Raw genomic sequence first — 16391 nt, forward strand, 5'->3', positions numbered from 1 at the left:
GGAATTCCTCCAACGCGGTCCACTCAGGCATGCGCAAAGCAGACCCCAGAGTTGCTAAGGCCCCAAGGCAGAAAGAGGAGTAGCATACAGTGAAAACCAATCAGAGGGCTCAAAGGCCAATCAGTTAGCCAATCCGGATTCGAGAGTGAATCAGAGCTTCAGCATTCGGCTAGCCCCACCAATATCCAATCAGGGAGTCGGCTACTTTGGGCGGACTTTTCAAAACAGCGAAAACAAAACAAATCGGGGACCTTTAAAAGGTGCAATGCGACCAGAAACTATCTCCTTCCGCCCCCTCATACCTATCGCTACCTTTTTTCCCCCCTTAGGATCAATCTCGGAATGAAGCCGATGTCCAGATTCCATCCTTCGCCTTGAAACCGAGAAGGAGGAGTGGCTCAGTAAAGCAAAGGCGAGCTGAGGAGGCCTCAAAGCTGGCTGGAGATAAGCCTTACGGGCGGAACTATTTTTCAAAGTCTGTTGCGGCAGCGTCAGATCCCTCCGCGGGGAGTCACGTGCCCCGCCCCCTTGGGGGCGTTGAAAACTCAAAACAAAAACAAGGGGTTTGCTAGGGCCTCCGCGGTGGCGGCGGCAGCTGCAGTGGAGCCCGTGGTGGGGCAGGGCTAGAGGGGCCAGCGCAGCGCCCCAGCCGGAGGGTGGGCGCGCAGGCAGCGGGATGACGCGGGGTCTGTGAGGCCGAGGCGGCGGCGGCGGCAGGGGGGAAGGGTCGGATGCCGGTCCGGGGACACCGCTGAGGCTGCGGGTCCCAGACCTCGGAGATAGGTCCGGAAGCACCCGCCGCGCCCAGTCCCCCCGACCGTGACGCGGAAGGCTGGTGGAGGCGCGGTTCCAGCACGGTGAGTGGGCCCACCCAGAATCGCAGAGTTTCTTTGTTCATGGTCGGGACTGCGGGGTTCGATGTCAGAGTGCCCAGTCCTCAGCCTGGGGAGCGACTCCGGTCCTGCCCTCAATCCTAGGGCAGTGGGCGCCCGGGGGCGGAGAGATGCTGATAGGATGGATAGAGGGTTGAGGAGACTGAAGGCAGTTCTTTGGTGTACCCCTCTCCCTCATTTTGCCACGGGAGCTCGCTGGGGTGGTTCTTCTTGAATTGACGGAATCGGGGCATCAGTGGATGCAAGGGTGTTCGTGGTCAAGGGGCGGGCTGGATTTCTGTCCCCAGACCCCGATCGGGTGGGCCCTGCCACCCCAGCGGTCTCTGGGACCGAGGTCTCTCTCGTTCGGGTTCTGTTCAGAGTAGGCTTTACTGAAGCGGATGGGGAAGGCTTGGGGGCTGGACTCCAGCGTGAGGGGCTTCGGGAGCCGAGCTCCGCGGTAGAGGCGGGGCTCGGGAGTCTCCTCCCTCCTGTTCTTTGTTCGGTCGCGAGACTTTCTCTCCCCTCCCCCCTATTGTGCAAAGCCCCTGCCCCCGGGACCCTCTGCCATCCGAGCCCCTGCTGCGTTCCACTGGGCAGAAACCCCTCCCCCACGACTTCAGGTGTGGCGGATGGTCCGGACACCGCCGCCGGGGACAGTTTCCTGTTTGTGAAACAGTGGGGAGGCCGGGTCTGGCCGGTCTGACCCAGCGCTGGCCGGCGGACGTGACCAAGGGCCCTCCCCCTGCCACACCTCCCTGGCGGTCGGGGAGGATTGCTCTGGGGTTCGGCTGGACGTGACTGGTCCCCTAACCTGCTCCTCGCCGGGGTGTACCGGGGCGCCCCTCTCTGGAGGTATTGGCCCCGGCTCTTTTGTGCCTTCCCCTCTCACCTCTGCCACCCCCAGGATAGACTAACTGTGTGTGGTGTCTTTGCTGCAGATGAAGGATTTGGGGGCAGAATACTTGGCCGGTCGTGAAGGGGTGCAGCTCTTCGGATTGTTGAACCTCTACCTAGAACAGGAGCAGAGATTCCAACCTCGAGAAAAAGGGCTGAGCTTAATCGAGGCTACCCCGGAGGTAAGGTCCCAGGAAAGGGAACTTGTTCTAGCCGCTGACGCGACTTGGGGAAATAACTTAAAAAAAAATTTTTTTTTTTTTAGTTGAATTAAGACTAAAGGCTGCGAAGTTTTTTAAGACTAAAATTGGTCTTCCTAGAGTACTAAGATATATCTTAATACAGAGTCATGCTTTTGTTTCTTAGCAAGAACGAGAGTGATACTAGCTCTAGGGAAGTGTTTCTTCAAATGTGGCACCCCCAGCCTGCAGCTTCTGGGTTGGAGATTCCCTGGGAATTGAACGGGTCATTTGTGGAAATACCCTCTGGCTATGCAATACTGTACAGTAGGCTCTTGAATGATTTTTTTTTTTAAGAAAACAGGCAAGCAGCCGTCTGTATGTCCATTACAAAGGGATTGAATTATATTTTACATAACCCTCTGGAAATTTGGCAACAGTTTGCTTTATATTGAATTGGTGAATGTTTTTTATGATGTGTGCATATATATATATACATATATATGTATTTAAGATTGCCTTAATTTTTTATTTATTTGGCAGCCCCATGGCGTGTGGAAGGTTCCAGGCCAAGGACTGAACCCCAGTCATGGGTCATGACAGTAACAAAGCCCAACCCTTAACTACTAGGCTACCAGGGAACTACCATATGATATATTATTTATTTATTTATTTTGTCTTTTTGCCTTTTCTAGAGCTGCTCTCAGGGCGTATGGAGGTTCCCAGGCGAGGGGTCTAATTGGAGCTGTAGCTGCCGGCCTACGCCAGAGCCACAGCAACGTGGGATCCAAGCCTCCTCTGTGACCTACACCACAGCTCATGGCAACACCAGATCCTTAACGCACTGAGCAAGGCCAGGGATCGAACCCGCAACCTCATGGTTCCTAGTCAGATTTCTTAACCACTGAGCCACGACGGGAACTCCCCATGTGAGATATTCTTTTAAAAAGCAATGATATGTACACATTTTGTATCTGAAAAAGTGTAGTGCTTTGGTTAAATGATAGCACTCTGTTCCCTATATTCTTGAAGATTAAGAGGAAAAAACACCTTATTTGAATCTGTGTGTATTATCCATTCATTCAAGTTCTAAGATAGTCATAAACTTTGGCTCTTGGTTTTTATTGCAGAATGATAACAGTTTGTGTTCAAGATTGAGAAATGCCAAAGTAGAAGATTTAAGGAGTTTAACCAATTTTTTTGGATCTTGCACTGAAACTTTTGTCCTGGCTGTCAATATTTTGGACAGATTCTTGGCTCTTATGAAGGTATTTAATCATTTTTATAAGTACAACTTCCATTTTTTTTATACCCAGTGCACAGTGCCTTGCTTATGGGAATTCAATAAATACTTGGCAAGTGAGTGTACATTTTTAATCAGAGTTGTGATCTTTAGTCCAGGTTAAGAGACTACAAAACTAAGTGTAGCTTAAGTCAGGTTTTGCTGTACTGCTTATATACCTTCTCTTTGAAGATACGACGAAAGGAAGACTACTGATTTTTAAGTATTCTTTATTCAGTTCTCAAAATAAGGTTTTCACATTTTCATCTCCTATTATGTTTCTCTTGAGCCTAGGTGTTTTTAAACACCTGAAACATGACAAAATGGAAGGATAGCAGTGTGTTTAAAGGTGACCTATTGCCTTCCCTATGAGAAGCTTTTCAAAGCAGGGAGCCACAGTCATATTAACAATTACCAGCAACTGTTAGAAAAATGTGATGATTCTTCTGCCGGTAGATTGCTGTCAACTGCTGGGTCAGTTTTCAGGGCACCGAAAAGAAAAGGGCAGCCATCTGTCCATGGCAGCTTTTACATATGCTCCACTCTGCACATCTGATGCAATATCTCTCTTGGGGAAATTTGCATTGAAGTATGGGATGATTCTTAAATAGATTAGAAGAAGATAAGTAGAATATGTTCTTTTTATATCCGAAAAAGTGTATTTTCTTGGTGTCGAAAGGCTTATTTGAGGGGACATTGTACTATTTTGAATTTCTTAAATTTGAAATACAAAGTCGAACTCTGTTAGAACCTAGCTTTTGAACTTGCGTTACAGTTTCTTTTTTAACCTGCAGTTAAATTAAATAATTTATTATTTTATTTTTATTTTTTGTCTTTTTAGGGCCTCACCCGAGGCATATGGAGGTTCCCAGGCTAGGGGTCGACTCTAGCATGCTCCACAGCCACAGCAACTTGGGATCTGAGCCACATCTGCGACCTATACCACCGCTCATGGCAATGCCAGATCCTTACCCACTGAGCGAGGCCGGGGATCAAACTTGCATCCTCATGGGTACTAGTCAGGTTTGTTAATCGCTGAGCCATGAGGGGAACTCCCTAAATTAAATAATTTAAATGCTGAAAATGTCTTTTTTATTTTTTAACGGGAGATTAAGACAGTTTAAAATTAAGAAGAGTTAAGTATAATTGTGTATAAAGCTAAGTGCAGGGAAGCAGCTTGATTGTGTTCTGTCTTAAGGAGAGGCTCATTACTGTATACTTTCATTTGTTTGTTTTGCTAAATCAGTGATGGTTGTTGGAAGAAGCTTTTTGTTCTTTGTTTTTCAGGTGAAACCTAAACATTTGTCTTGCATTGGAGTCTGTTGTTTTTTGCTGGCTGCTAGAATAGTTGAAGAAGAATGCAATATTCCATCTACTCACGATGTCATCAGGATTAGTCAGTGTAAATGCACTGCTTCTGACATAAACCGGATGGAAAAAATAATTTCAGAAAAATTGCACTATGAATTGGAAGCTACTACTGCCTTAAACTTTTTGCACTTATACCATACCATAGTACTTTGTCATACTTCAGAAAGGTCAGTGGGATTATAAATTAAAATTATGTACTTTAGCATTGCTTTCAATAACAGTAAAGAATTAGAATGCCAGCAAAATTAATATTTTTATCCCACCCACACTTTCACCTTGGATTTTTAATGACAAGTCCTTAACATTGTTTACGTTTTTGTAAGTTTTGTAAGTTTTTTTTTTTTGTCTTTTGTCCTTTTAGGGCCGCACCCGTGGCAAATGGAAGTTCCCAGGCTAGGGGTCCATTCGGAGCTGTAGCTGCCAGCCTACACCACAGCCACAGCAACGCGGGCTCCAAGCTGTGTCTGCGATCTACACCATAGCTCACGGCAACGCCGGATCCCCAATCCACTGAGCAAGGCCAGGGATCGAACCTGCAACCTCATGGTTCCTAGTCAGATTAGTTAACCACTGAGCCACGACGGGAACTCCAAGTTATGTAAGTTTTACAAAAATGTTTTATCCTTTCTTTCCATTGTATAGGAAAGAAATACTGAGCCTTGATAAACTGGAAGCTCAGTTGAAAGCTTGCAACTGCCGACTTATCTTTTCAAAAGCAAAAGTAAGTCAATTTCTTGCTTATATATGTCATTGTTTCTATTTTGAATTTAAAAAATAATTTATTTTTCTCTCTTTTTTTCCTTGTAGCCATCTATACTAGCTTTGTGCCTTCTCAATTTGGAAGTTGAAACTTTGAAATCCATTGAATTATTGGAAATTCTCCTGCTTGTTAAAAAACATTCCAAGGTAATTATCTTTACAACTTATTCTTTACAGCAAGTTTTATTTTTTCCTGTGGTGCCTTAATGATTAAGTAACACTGTGTGGGGCTCTTACCTTTTACTTATTTTTTCTTATATCTTATGTCCTGATGTTTTCCAAATGCAGGTTTTCTTTTCTTTCTTCTTTTTTTTTCTTTTCTTTTCTTCTTCTGGCAGCACCCAACAGCATGGCATATGAAAATTCCGGGGCCCGGGATTGAATCTTAGCCACAGCTGCCACCCACACCACAGCTGTGGCAACGTCGGATCCTTAACCCACTGCATTGGGCCAGGGATTGAACTTGGAGCCTCGGCGGCTACCAGAGCCACTGCAGAGACAAAGCTGAATCTTTAAGCTGCTGTATCACAGAGGGAACGCCTCCAAATGCACCTTTGGCCCAAACAGTGTTAAGCGGAAAGGGAACCTGGCCATTTAGCCTAGGTTGTTTCTGTATTCAGATGACCCTTCTGTAGTCTTCCTGCCATTTGGTGATATAGTGGTGTACATTGTCCCCTTGTTCTAAGATGCATACTAAGTAGCCTTAGTAAATACACTAATGGCATATATCCCATTACATCTGTGGGGCTGAGTTATTGTCCCATTAATAGCATTACCAAAATAACGTCAGCTCTGTTTTTCTTCTTAAACCCCTTTGTCAGGCTAGCCCACTAAGTTTTCATTCATAAAGAGGTATCAAACAAACAAAAGCACAGTCCTTTTTCTTAAACTGAGAGTCTAGTTGGAGAAGTATGGAACTTAACACAAGGTGGGGTCTTCTGTTGTTTTTTCTGTCCCACAGTCTCACATAGGGACTGTGTCTCTGAATGTCGCGGGTACTGAGTTTTATTAGAGAAGTAGGGTAGCCTGGGAGAGACATGGTGACTGGGAGCCTGGTTGTACCAAAAGAATCTTAGACAGTGAAAGTTGGGGCAGCAAAGGCTTATGGCCAGGAAGTTGGGATACTCAAAGGCTTTTGGGAGTCATTTTAGGGTAGGTTCATAGATAGAATGTCTAGGTGACAGTCACAGACAGGAATAAGGACGTCCAACTCAGTGGTTTTAGAGGCCAGGTGTGGAAATGAGGCGTGGAGTCATGAATGACCAAGATTTAGACCTAATGATGGAGAAAATACTGGTACCACGGAGGGAATTTGAGACAAGTTAATTTGTGATCAAAGAAGTGTGATTTTAGGTGCTCGTAGGCCTTCCAGATAGGTAGATGTCTAGCAGATCTTTGGCAGTCTGGAATAAAAACTCAGAAGATCCTAGTTGGAGATTGATGTTAGGGATTTCTCATGAGGAAATAATAGTTGACACTCTAAGAAAGTTGTGGGAGTCTTTTGCTTAGGGGTAGGTTAAAACTCTGGGTTTTCAGCGTTGGTGATTTCCCCGTTCGGAGCCACATGAAGGGAGGTACATGAGACGCATGCAAGCACTGTCAGGTTGGAAAGAGGTTCTCAGGTTGGAGCCAGTCAAGGTATTGAACTTGGATGAGAGCCCCCCAGGATGAGAATTGAAGGAGATGATTGGGTAGACAGGGTGATGTCAGGAGAAGAAGGGAGTGATAGCAGCCAGATTGCAAGGGGATTAAGACATGGTTGGATTAGGTGGAAATGGAGGCCAAGATGGTATAAAACTATCTTGTGTTTGTGGTGCAGGTGCATGCACTGTGAAGCATTTTATTTTAACAGATAATGTCCAGCTTTTGTTTGAATCACGAATTTATTCAAATGTAAACCTTTTATAATAATGTTACTTGGAAACATCTTTGGTGAAAATTGATTCCTTCCAGTAAACTCGGGCACATGCCAGTGGTGGAGGAACCATGCCCTTCTGGGGAAATTTCTTCTCTGATATTGCCAACTTCTCCATTCGCATGTGCCTGGTATCTTAATGTAAATGCATATTTTAGCAATCCAAGTGATGCTCTCTTGCAGAAACCTAAATTATGTTCAGTTCCTTTGCATTGAGACTATCAGTGAAGATTCTTAATAATTGATTTATTAACAGACGTAGTGTTTTTGGGTCAGTGTGTTTTCTCAAATTAGGTGGCATGTTCTCTGTATCAAGTCCTATGCACATTTATACCCATGGCGCTCCTCCCCCAAAGCTGTGGCTCCCAAATTTTGACTACACATCAGGAACTCCCAGGGAGCTCTAAAAACTCTTGATGCTAAGATCACACCCTGTATCAATTAAATAAGAGTATCTAGGGGTGAGAGCCAGGCATCAGTATTTTTTATAAATCACAGGTGCAGCAAGGTTTGGGAACCACTGTTATAACCTCTTCATTTAATTTTTTTTTTCAGGTTAATGACTCCGAGTTCATTTACTGGAGGGAGTTAGTTTCTAAATGCCTAGCAGAATATTCTTCTCCTGAATGTTGCAAACCAGATCTTAAGAAGTTGGTTTGGATTGTTTCAAGGCGCACAGCCCAGAACCTCCATAACAGCTATTATAGTGTTCCTGAGCTGCCAACGATACCGGAGGGGGGGTGTTTTGATGAAAGTGAAAGGTAAGCAGGTTCCCTGATTAATTAGACTTCCCCAGACTAAACGTTACTGATTTTTGTGTATCAGAGCCCCTACCTCTAATAGCATCATATCTTCAGGTGGGAAGATTAACCAGAAATAGTTTTATTAAAATAGGTAATAACTTTTGGAAGTTTACCCCCTCCACTTTTTTCCTTTATTAAAACAGCAACAAAACCCAGCATCCTATACATCGTTACCCCCCACCCCCAGGACTTATACCTGGAAGTTTGTAGCTTCTGGCCACCTGCACCCGCCCCCAGCCCCCAGCAACCACCCATCTGCTCTCTACATCTCTGAGTTCTGTTTTTTGTTTTTAAGATTCCATATATAAGTGAGATCACACAGTATTTGTTATTCTCTGACTTATTTTACTCCTTCCCTTTTAAAAAACTGGTTATTTGCCATCTCCTTTGCTCTTTGAAATACAGTTCAGTTAAAAACAAACCAAAACAACAAACAACATTCTGGGCGTTTTGACCTTAGTATGAGTTCTTCAAATGGTACCGTGGGAGGAGGCTGCAGGTTAAATGACCAGAAAACAAAGGGATCTGCCACCACTAACACGGCAGACTTCTGCAGATATTTTTAGTTTTGCCAAATGCCGTTGTTTTATTCAGAGTTTATTTTTGTTAGTAAAATGAATTATTTAATTTTATTAATTTGATTATTTTATGCTATAGGGAACAGAAAACCAGAAGTACCATTTGCATAGCTTGTTGGCTTGTTGGTTTGGTGTTTGTGCATATCAGTGATGCAAGTATTGATGCAAGGAATACATCAGGACCATGTGACAGGAGATCTTTGTCATTAGCCTGCATTTATTGGATTTAAAATACATAGGATTCTACACTTCGGTGCTGACAGAGTTATTAATTGGTATAGGAGTAGTAGTTTGGCGAGTGGTAATTTGTTTAAACCTCTTAAGCAAATCTGTATTTTCTAAGGAGGTTACAATAGACTTCACTTTAGGAATCCTCATAAGTTAAAGTTTTGTCTCTGTAAAGCTTACATTTTGAATGTAAAAATCCCGAGACCAGACCTATCTGTTCAGCAGGTTTTGTTTTTTTGTGGGTTTTTTTTTCGCCTGTATGATGATCAAGTGTGTTTTAAGTGATGGGATCCTTTTCTTCCCATTTCTTTCTCCTTCTAGTGAGGACTCCTGTGAAGACATGAGCTGTGGAGAAGAGAGCCTCAGCGGCTGCCCTCACAGTGACCCGGAGTGTGCTTTCTTTTTCAGCTTCAAAGTGGCACAGACGCTGTGCGTTCCATCTTAGAAATCCAGTTGTCCTGGGTCCGAATTTACAGTGTATGTACAGGTTTCAAAGCAATAAATGGGGGAGTAGGTAGTTTCCTGGCCCAGCCCCCATCTAGGCAGGAATTGCATAGCCTGGAATACCTACCTTCTATTTATTATTCAGATCAGATCTGGCCTATTTTCATATTTAATCCTAAGCCATCAAATGGGTTAGTGCCTCTTGAACAATTAACAATACTTTAGACATTGGCACTTTATTTTTCTTGTTGATCTTTAGCTACTTGGGGGAGGAGGGAAGGTGCTGATATCTTCAATTTATTACTTTTCAAGAAGCTTTTTAAAGACGAATAGTGTAGCTTAAACTTTTTATAAAACCTTCAGGTGTCATTACTGAAACAGACTGGGGAGCGTGCAGGTGCTTCCTTAGCAGGGACAATGGATAATCCTTTAACGGTTTATCTTAGATTCCCCCCACCCCAGAACAGAGAATATACTCTTAAATGTTGAACACCTTTTTTTTGTTGTCTTTTGAATAATCAGTGTACTATCCGATGCAGACTCTATACACTTAGGACTTATAATATTGACATTTCTGTGAATTTTAGTAAGTAATATCTTCATTGCTTTGAGGTTTCTGCCAAAGCAGAAATAAGCAACAGGCTAGGGTTGTTAGATAGTTGCATTCCTAATGCCTAAGTATTGTCAGACTATAGTATTATTTTAATGTTTTTAAAATAATCCATAATCTGCTAGTTTTGCATGTACTGGTGTGAAAGCAGTGCAAGAAGTTGAACAGAACTAGGTAACTATGGAACTGATAAATGTTGATCTAGTAACACATCTTATCTCCTTTTCTTATATTTAAAAATAAGTCTGCATGATTACATTTTCTTTCCTTTGTAATTCACATTTCAGAAATAATGGTGTTAGTATATGGATGCCATGTTGAATATGAAGTGTAAAAAAAAAAAAAACGAAGTGTTTGTAGTGTTAGTTTTAAGTGTATCTGTATGGTGGTACAGCCATAAGAATAGGGATTTACAAACTCTGTACACATAAGCTTTGTACAGAGAATTTTTTTAACTCTATAAACTGTATATGAAAATGTAAATCTTTAAAAAAATGTACATAAAAATAGTGTATTTTTTTACCGTGTGTGTGATAGTCTAGTCATTGCATGTAAATATAATTTATTGTGTATTCTGTATTATAAATCATATAGTGATGGCTTACTTTTTTACTGGTAAGTCAGCATCCATTGGATGTTTCCTGAAGTGAAGCTTTTTGAAGTAATAATAGATTACAACTCAAAAATAAAAATATAAATAAATTGTATTCCTTGGTTGCAGTCACATCTTAGTTTGTAATTTTTTGGTGAAAAACAAAAAGTGCTTGCTCCATTTCAGTGGAGAGGCTCGAAGTGAGGCTGGCATGCCTCCAGGATGAAAACTCTCTGGTTACCAGAAGTCAGCGAGGTAGTGTTTCCTCCCTGCAGTGGCTCTTAGCCTTGGAGATACGGAAAGTCAGTCATTTGAGAGTTGACCTCTCTCTGGGGTGGGCTCACGTTAAACAAAAGAGTGGCATAATAACACGAGTTCTGGCCTGTTCATGTATAGTGAAAGCCAGCAGGTATGAGATAGGCCAGAATACTCAGGTTGGTGGGTCAGCACAGTCTTTCTGCAGACAAATGAAGTTCTCTTCAGAAAGATGCTTGCTGAGGAGTTCCCGTCGTGTCTCAGGGGTTAATGAATCCGACTAGGAACCATGAGGTTGTGGGTTCGATCCCTGGCCTTGCTCAGTGGGTTAAGGATCTGGTGTTGCCATGAGCTGTGGTGTAGGTTGCAGACGTGGCTCAGATCTTGTGTTGCTGTGGTCCTGGTGTAGGCCGGCAGTACAGCTCTGACCCCTAGCCTGGGAACCTCCATATGCTGTGGGAGCAGCCTAAGAAATGGCAAAAAGACAAAAAAAAGAAGGATGCTTGCTGAAATAAGCACTAGGAGAGACAGCTCTGACTGGACCTTGCCAGCCTCTGGCTCTTTGGATCTCTTTTTCTAAGCTTTAGGTTTGTTTTCAAAGTCGTGACCTTTTTTTTTTTTTTTTTTTTTTGCTTAGTTGTATGTCTAGGTTGATTTCACAGAGCTTTGGTTTCTTTAGTTTGTTAGAAAGTGAGATATGCTGCAAATGGTTTTCATGTAATACTTCTTCTCTTTACCCCTGAAGATTGGGGGATGTTTTCCTACCCTCCAGTAGAGAATCTGCTTGAATGACTCTCCTCCTTTTATTACATAATTTTGGCACATAGCAGGCAATATATTCTTGCAGAGTTTGATTTGTTGAGATGTGAAAGTTTGTTGAGCTGTAAAAGTTCCTTGTAGCTTTCCAAGCCTTGAGTCCCCTTCAGTTCCTCTAGGGTTTTATGGCTTTTCTTACTGCCTGCTGTAAATCTCTGTGAATCTGTGCATGTGGGCCTTCATCCGTTCCCCGTTCTGGTTTTCAGTATATTTAGACCCTTTTACTGAGCTCCCAGCCTGTTTATTTACAACTGGCCATCCCGGGTGGAAGTTTCTGATTCCTCCCAAAGCTGCTTTTCCTGTGTGTCTGTTTGGGTGAGTAGGCATCTCATCTGCTCAAACTTAGATGATATTCTCGTTTCCTCCTGCCTGCTGCCACCCACCTGGAGGTCACCAGTTAGCATTTATACTGTGTATCTCCCCTGTCTCCACTTTTCTGCCACTGGTTTGGTTCAGACCTGTGCTCTATCAGCAGGGTTACTACGGCATCCTAGGGAATCTCAGTCTCCAGGCTTACTCCTGATCTCTTTGTTGCCCGAATATCTTTTTTTTTTCTTACTTTGTTTTTACTTTATTTTATGTTTTTCTCTTTTTTTGAATATCATTTTTTAAATTTATTTATTTTTTTATTATTGTTATTATTTGATTTTCCAGGGCTGCACCTGGAGCATATGGAAGTTCCCAGACTAGGGGTCTAATTGGAGCTGTAGCTGCTGGCCTACACCAGAGCCACAGTGGCCAGATCTGAGCTGCACCTGTGACCAGCACCACGGCTCAGGGCAACGTCAGATCCTTAACCCACTGAGCAAGGCCAGGGATCCAGCCTGCATCCTCATGGATACTGGTCAGGTTGGTAACCTGCTGAGCCACAGCAGAAACTCCCTGAATATCTTTTTAAAATATGAAAATCTTTAAAAAATATGCAAATCTGGAGTTCCCGTCGTGGCGCAGTGGTTAACGAATCCGACTAGGAACCATGAGGTTGCGGGTTCGATCCCTGGCCTTGCTCAGTGGGTTAAGGATCCAGCGTTGCCGTGAGCTGTGGTGTAGGTTGCAGACGTGGCTCGGATCCCTCGTTGCTGTGGCTCTGGCGTAGGCCGGTGGCTACAGCTCCAATTCAACCCCTAGCCTGAGAACCTCCATATGCCGCGGGAGCGGCCCAAGAAATAGCAACAACAACAAAAGACAAAAAAAAAAATGCAAATCTGGGAAGTTGCCTTGTGACACAGCGGGTTAAGGATCTGGCATTGCCTCAGCCCTGGTGCAGTTCCCAGCTGCAGCATGGGTTCAGTCCCTGGTCTGGGAACTTCCATGTGCTTGCGGGCACATTCAAAAAAGTAAAATATGCAAATTTGATTATGTCTCTCTTGAAAAACTCTTAGCTAGGTACCTCAATCAGGATAAAGTCTATCATGATATGTTAAGTCTCTTCCTAATCTGAACACAGTAACTTTCTCCAGACTGTTTTTTTTTTTAAAGCCTTGCTGGCCTTTTTTTTCTCGGCATTTCCTAGAGCTAGAAGATGTATATTAAAAAGGTAACTGGCAGTTTTGTGGAAGATGGAGTGGAGCAGGTAGAGATGAATAATGTAACGGGGGGCCCATTCAGAAGTCTGGCAACATCCCAGGCAGTGATGGATACTGAATTAAGGTGATGGCAGTGGGGATGAGGAAGAAAGGTGGAAATCGAGAGGTACAGTCCTTTCTCTGGAGGCATTATTACCAGTCTCACAGACACACCCAGAGGCCTGGTTATGCCCTTGTTGGGCCATTCAACCAGGTGGCTTTGCCATAATTGTGACGAATGAAATTGAGAATCAAGCCTCCTGCCCCATTCACAGCTGGGGTAAGGAGAAGCTTGCCGTCTTGGTCTCGTATTTGCTTCTTGACTTTTCAAGTTTTGATTCCCTCATTTCCGAGTATGTGGGGTACACACTTTGCTGCTTCTGCCATTGCACATGCTCAAGTATGACTCTTCCTGGTCTTGGTCTTGCCCCCTTTTGCCCCTCAGGAAGTGAGACTGGACAGATAACATAAGTTTCACTCATCTGTTGTGCTCAGGGTTAGTACTCAAGCATAGAGACGTTGGTTGGGGAACACTTGTCACAACAATTTAACCATTTTCTTTCTCTAGCTTCTGCCGTTTTCCTTTAATTCTTTTTATTTCACATTGACTGCTAATTAGATGTTCACCTCTGCCTCCCACCTTCGCCTGCATGCATGCCTAGTGTCAGAGCTTGTTTAAACAACCCATTTATCAGATTCTTCTATGGCCAAACACCATGTACTTTGTATCTGTCACTTTTGAATTGAGTTTTTCTAATTATTTGTACTGAAAATGGTCAGCAACTTGACTGATTCTGTGTTTAGCACATCAGATGGGGGTGGTAGATGGTTTTGCAATAGCCCATGAGTCCGCCCATCCTGTGCACACTTGCCACTCTCCCCATCAGGAAGTGGAGTCCATTCCTTTGAATTCCAGCTGGCCTCGTGCCTGGCTTTGCCTGCTAACGTGCCACGGAGTAAGTTCAGTGCATGTCCAAGCTTAGGCTTCAAGAGCTTTCCTTTTATCCCTCTTGGAAGTCAGAGGGAAGAAGCAGGTTGGGCTACTGAAAGTTGAGAGCCTGGCCCAGAGAGGCTTTTGGGGGGTGAGGAGCTATCTTGGATGTTCCAGCCTCAGCTCTCTCCCAGCTGAATGCAGCTTGCATGAGCATCTTCAGCTAAGCCACACCGAGCAGAAGGACCACCCCGCTGATCTCAGTTAACCCACAGACATTAAAAATAATAAATCATTGTTTTAGGACACTAGGTTTGGGGGCCATTTGTTACACAGCAGTAGATAACCATATAATGTTATTTATAGTCAAATGGTGGTTATCCCTGAGTGGTGAGATTATAGATGACATTTTTTTTCTAATTATGCTTCTCTGGAGTTTATTATTATTATTATCATTCAATGAATTTATCACATCTGTAGTTGTATAATGATCATCACAATCCAGCTTCACAGGATTTCTATCCCACAACCCAAGCACATCCCCCCACCCCCCAAACTGTCTCCTCCAGAGACCAAAAGTTTTTCAATGTCTGTGAGTCAGCATCTGTTCTGCAAAGAAGTTCAGTCTGTCCTTTTTTCAGATTCTACATGTCAGTGAAAGCATTTGATGTTGGTGTCTCATTGTATGGCTGACTTCACTTAGCATGATAATTCCTAGGTCCAGCCATGTTGCTAAAAATTCTGGTATTTCGTTCATTTTAATGGCTGAGTAATATTCCATTGTGTATACCTACCACATCTTCTTGATCCACTCCTCTGTCGATGGACATTTAGGTTGCTTCCATGTCTTGGCTATTGAAAATAGTGCTGCAGTGAACATCGGAGTACATGTGTCATGGTTTTCTCGGGAGTGTGATTGCTGGATCAAATGGTAGTTCTAAGTTTAGTTTTCTGAGGAATCTCCATACTGCTTTCCACAGTGGTTGCACCAATTTACAATGCCACCAGCAGTGTACTAGGGTTCCTTTTTCTCCACACCCTCTCCAGCACTTATTGTTTGTAGACTTTTGAATGATGGCCATTCTGGCTGGTGTAAGGTGGTACCTCATAGTGGTTTTGATTTGCATTTCTCTAATAATGATTGATGTTGAATGGAGTTTCCTTTTTTTCCTTCAAATTGAGTTATTATTGTATTGACAGAATAAAAAATGAACTCTAAAACACACACACATGGATTATATCCCCCCCCTTTTTATTGTCTTTTTAGGGCCACACCTGCGGCATGTGGAGGTTCTGAGGCTAGGGGTCTACTCAGAGTTGCAGTTGTGGGCCTATACCAGAGCCACAGCAATGCTAGATCCGAGCCGCATCTGTAACCTACATCACAGCTCATGGCAATGCCAGATCCTTAACCCACTGAGCGAGGCCAGGGATCGAACCCACAACCTCATGGTTGCTAGTCGGATTTGTTTCTGCTGAGCCACGACAGGAACTCCAAATTATATCCTTTCTTTGATTGACATCCTTATTGGCTTCCCATTGCCCCTTAGCATCAAATTCAGACTCTTTACCTCAGTTTCCAAGACCCTACTTGATTGGTCCCTTTCCAGCCTAGTTACGTTTAGTTCCCCCACTCGCCTTGCTCCCCTTATTCCTGTGACTCCATGAACGTTCCTACGTCTGCCTGGAACACCTTTCCTGTCATCCTCATCCGGAAAACTGCTCATTACCTTAGGGGTCGCTTCATTCTCTCGCCCACCACCAGCTGTTCGAATGCCTCTATGTGTCAGGCACTGCACTAAGTGCCTGGTGTACCAAACCAATCACCACACAAGGTCCCTACCCTCACACAACTTACATTCTAGTCCAGAACCAAATGGCTTACAGCAAATTATATAATTTTTTTTTAAGGTTGTGATGATGCGTTTTCTTCTATGAAATCTTTCTGGAAATCTTCTTTCTCTCCTTGTCAGTGCTATGTATTTCCATAAAACTCTGTTTCTCATCCCAGCAGTTAATATGTTGCTTGTCCGCTTACCTTACCTGCTGATCTGGAATGGCAGGGAGTGTTTGTCTTTCTATTGTTGAGTCTCCAGCACCCAGCATAATATCTGGGCCAAGCTTCTCCTACTCTGGCTGCTCCTGGTAAAAAATAATTCCCCTGTTCTCTTAATATGTTCCAGGCACATTACATGAATTATTTAGTCCTTCCCACAATGCTGCTAGACAAGGACTGCTATTAGTCCCATTTCTCTCATGAAAAGACTAAAGATTAGAGATGCACTTTGACACAG

General features: G+C 43.5%; 1 protein-coding gene across 3 annotated transcripts; it reads left to right on the forward strand.

Annotated features, from left to right (window-relative positions):
• The first annotated feature begins 716 nt into the window (after positions 1–716).
• CCNG2 (cyclin G2) lies at positions 717–10662 on the forward strand. 3 transcript variants are annotated; one of them, XM_047798770.1, is made up of 8 exons: positions 717–857; positions 1814–1951; positions 3079–3216; positions 4518–4768; positions 5244–5322; positions 5409–5507; positions 7831–8036; positions 9206–10662. In XM_047798770.1, the coding sequence occupies exons 2-8, from the start codon at positions 1814–1816 to the stop codon at positions 9327–9329; spliced, it is 1035 nt and encodes a 344-aa protein (XP_047654726.1). In that variant the 5' UTR covers positions 717–857; the 3' UTR covers positions 9330–10662. The 3 variants fall into 3 exon arrangements, with proteins under 3 accessions (XP_047654726.1, XP_047654728.1, XP_047654727.1); XM_047798771.1 differs by lacking the exon at positions 717–857 and adding an exon at positions 1428–1727; XM_047798772.1 differs by lacking the exon at positions 3079–3216.
• The last annotated feature ends 5729 nt before the right edge of the window (positions 10663–16391 follow it).

The sequence above is a fragment of the Phacochoerus africanus genome, chromosome 10 (genome assembly GCF_016906955.1).
Source record: "Phacochoerus africanus isolate WHEZ1 chromosome 10, ROS_Pafr_v1, whole genome shotgun sequence".
Taxonomy (NCBI): Eukaryota; Metazoa; Chordata; class Mammalia; order Artiodactyla; family Suidae; genus Phacochoerus; species Phacochoerus africanus.